The 3,363-nt window shown below is 44.9% G+C and overlaps 1 protein-coding gene across 1 annotated transcript in view; it reads right to left on the bottom strand.

Annotated features, from left to right (window-relative positions):
- Positions 1 to 842: 842 nt before the first annotated feature.
- Positions 843 to 3,363, bottom strand: part of gemin7 (gem (nuclear organelle) associated protein 7) — a 5,453-nt gene continuing 2,932 nt past the window's right edge. Inside the window, exon 2 of the mRNA XM_063204341.1 lies at positions 843 to 1,959. Coding sequence (XP_063060411.1) covers positions 1,556 to 1,939 — 384 coding nt within the window. The 5' untranslated portion in view covers positions 1,940 to 1,959 and the 3' untranslated portion in view covers positions 843 to 1,555. The remainder of the gene's footprint in view (positions 1,960 to 3,363) is intronic.

A 3,363-nucleotide genomic window follows, 5' to 3' on the forward strand; every position in this document is an offset into this window, starting at 1 on the left:
GCTATGTTTGTTTCATGGATGTTGAAAGACTAGATCCATAAATTCACACTAATTGGCAGCCATGATGGATAGGGTGTTCAACACATTTTATGATGAATGTTTGCTCTTATTTTCAAGCCTCTGATTTGGGCAAAAATGATAGAATAGTTCAGAGGCTATATGAACGAGTTTCAAGAGTTGTCATTGTTTCTGCTTGTCTCTGAAACCCAAGTATTTATTGAAATTCTTTGGTCATTGCTCTTCAATCGTTGACCGTATGTACTGCATCGATCAATAAATCAACCAACCAATAAATAATTTCATAAATAAGTAAATAAATAAATGCGACAGAAATTCTGCTCCTTTTAAAATGCTGCTGTTCATGTTTTATCACTTGGCTTAACAATGCAGAGTAAGGGTAAAGCCTCAGCACAGATAGACTCATATGAGGTAAGCCACAATTTCATCTAGGTTCATTTTTCCATGTGTCCTAAGAGGGCGATTTTATAAGTGGCTGCAGGAAAATTAAAAAGTCTGTTCATTTCCTCGGCTATCCTTGCTGAAGAGAGGGCATGGACCAGTAGCAGAACTATTGTGGGTCAAGCAGGGGAATTGCCACAGGGCCCAGGTCCCTCCCACACTTGATGTTGGTGGCCCGATTATGACCTTGGAAGGCTCTATGGGGGCCCCTATTAGTGCCTTGCCCTGGGGACCTGTGTGCAATTGTTCCGCCACTGCAAGGACAATCATTAATTTCAAAACGCTAATGCAAGCCTCTTCCAGGACACAAGGAGGGGGGTGCTGGGCGGGCAACAAGCGTCTGATATGAAACGCTTTGTACGATGCAGGACGCATAAATCATGTCACAGTTTTCTGGCTTCAGCCATTCAAAATCTTTATTAGACAAAATGTAAAAATGTAGGAGGGGGGGATAGGAGAGAGAAAAACGAAAAAGAAGTTAAGGTGAAATCTGGGTACAAAAACATCCCAGAACAGAATGGAACAGATGTGTGTGTGTGCACACAAACAAGAACGTCTTCCAAGCAGGCACCACTAAAAACCCTGCAAAACGATTAACAGAGGCAAACACAAACGTGTCCTTTCTTTTGAAGACTCCACTGAGAGCGGTCCTTTTTCCCAAAACAAATTATATCAGCCGTCCACCTGCAGACGTACCTCTCATTTTGTTTGTTTCAAACACAGGCACGCACACATGCAAAAAAAACACTTATTCCCATGGGGAATGTTTTCTGTTGTGCATACAACTTCACCATAGTTGAACTTGTCATCTGAATAGATTTGGTGACCCCTGGTGGACAAATGGCATAGTGACCGTGAAGGAAGCTGAGGGTTCCAGTGCTTGAGTGATCCCATATCAGAGAGTAAATTTGCAGTGTTTATTCAACATGTAAGGAGCAGCACCAACACTTCAAGTGTCAAATTCAGCTCTCTTAAGACTTGAAGTACCTTGTAATATGTAATATGGCACCAATGCTGATTTGTGTCCACCGTCAGCCTACAGGGGGACAATTTCAGACACTTGAACGTGTCCTGTCCATATCGCTGCTTTCCACAGCTACACATCAAAAGAAAACGACACCATGTCTTGGCAACGAAGCAGGGCCTCCTTCTGCACGCCGATCGGTGTCTGCAACTCCGATACCTGAAAGTTCAGCACGTCGATGTCCGACGCGCCGAACCTGGCCTGCACCTGGACACCGCCATGCATGTCGAAGTGCACCGTCTTGTTGCTCATCTTGATGAGGGTGCGGAGGAAGCGTTCCCTCAGCTCACTGCGACACCGCTGCTCCTCTTCCAGGCTGGCCCCATCGCCGCCGGCAGAGGAAGGTATGGAGGTGGGGCACAGGGCGATGAATCGCGGGGAGTTGGGGTCGAAGCCTCGGCTGTTGGGATCCGGTCCCTTGGGTAGCCGGATGACATTGACTGGGACTTTGTGCATCGTCGCAGGAGATCAGCCACCTGTGTTGAGACACCAACAGTAGAATGGAGGTCAATACGACATGAAAGGAAGTGAAAATAATAGCCTATACCTGGGTTCTAACATTTTATTTTCCCCTGGCTGCGCGAACCTAGCTCCGTGCGCACAACTCAACCTCTGATTGTTAGAAACCGCTGTTGGTCAAAAAATTTGCTCACGTGGATGGCTGCCAGTGTCTTGCCCCTCCTTACAACATCGTGTTTAACAACACCGTGAACCCATGTATAACTGATAGTGGACTCAACTGGACAAATAAATAAAACGTAGCCTACCACAATTATTAGAGACTTCAATAGGGGAGACCGGGGTAAGATGAGCCACTTTTTATTTATTTTTTTGTCACAGCTAAGCGATGAAGGCGTATTTGGTTAAAAATTCCACACCATTTTTAATGGTTTGACACAATAGTAAAGACTTTCATTTGGAATGCAAGAAACCAAGGTTACATCTGAATAAGTTATGGAGGCCCATGGATAGGGGTGGCTTAGGCTTACCCAAGCTATTGTATTATTATTATACCTTCAACCTAACCCCTTAGCGCAGCACTATGGCTCTCTGTAATGTCATGGCAATGTTGTTATGATGTAGTTAAGCATTTTTAGCAAGTGAATAGGGTCGCCGGCGACCCCTGCTGCAGTAAGAGGCTACGACATCTGGCGCACTGGTCACTTCCTCCAGAAAGGGCACCGCCGTGGCACTGTATTGAGCAGTCTGTTGCTCCAGTGCCACTACTACACTGTTGTTTGTCTATTAAACTATCAGGAGAGCTTAAAACACACCCAGTATTCTCTCACCTAATAGTACTGTGGTCCAAGGTTGCTAAGCAGTTTAACCTTGATCCCCATCTAAATGTATTCTCAAGCATCTGGCTGAATCCTAAATTATGTATAAATAAGTCTCCCATATGGTGGAAAGAGTGGTACGAAAGAGGCATCGTAACCCTTAACGACCTGTATCATAACAATATCTTGAAGTCCTTCCAGGACCTAGTGCAGCAGTTTGGTATCTCCAAATCACAGTTCTACAGATATTTACTACGTCACTTGTTAATGGGGACTTTTCGATCTGCTACATCTGCCCCCAGACCTGCTGGGTTCCTAGAAGAGGTCCTGATATGTTACACTTTAGGAGGCAAATCCTCTACGTACTACTCACAGATGATAAGGTCAGTGGGAGATGGGGCACTCCAAGCCCTCAAGCTGACATGGGAAAGGGATCTAAGCCTCACACTGGAGGATGATGAGTGGGATATGATTTGTAAAAATATAAGAGCTGTATCAAGGGATGCCAGAGTACGACTTATTCAGTTTAAAATTATCCATCGCTTCTACTGGACACCCTCCAAAATGTTTAGGCTTGGCATACTTGATTCTCCTAAATGTTGG

The sequence above is a fragment of the Engraulis encrasicolus genome, chromosome 8 (genome assembly GCF_034702125.1).
Source record: "Engraulis encrasicolus isolate BLACKSEA-1 chromosome 8, IST_EnEncr_1.0, whole genome shotgun sequence".
Taxonomy (NCBI): Eukaryota; Metazoa; Chordata; class Actinopteri; order Clupeiformes; family Engraulidae; genus Engraulis; species Engraulis encrasicolus.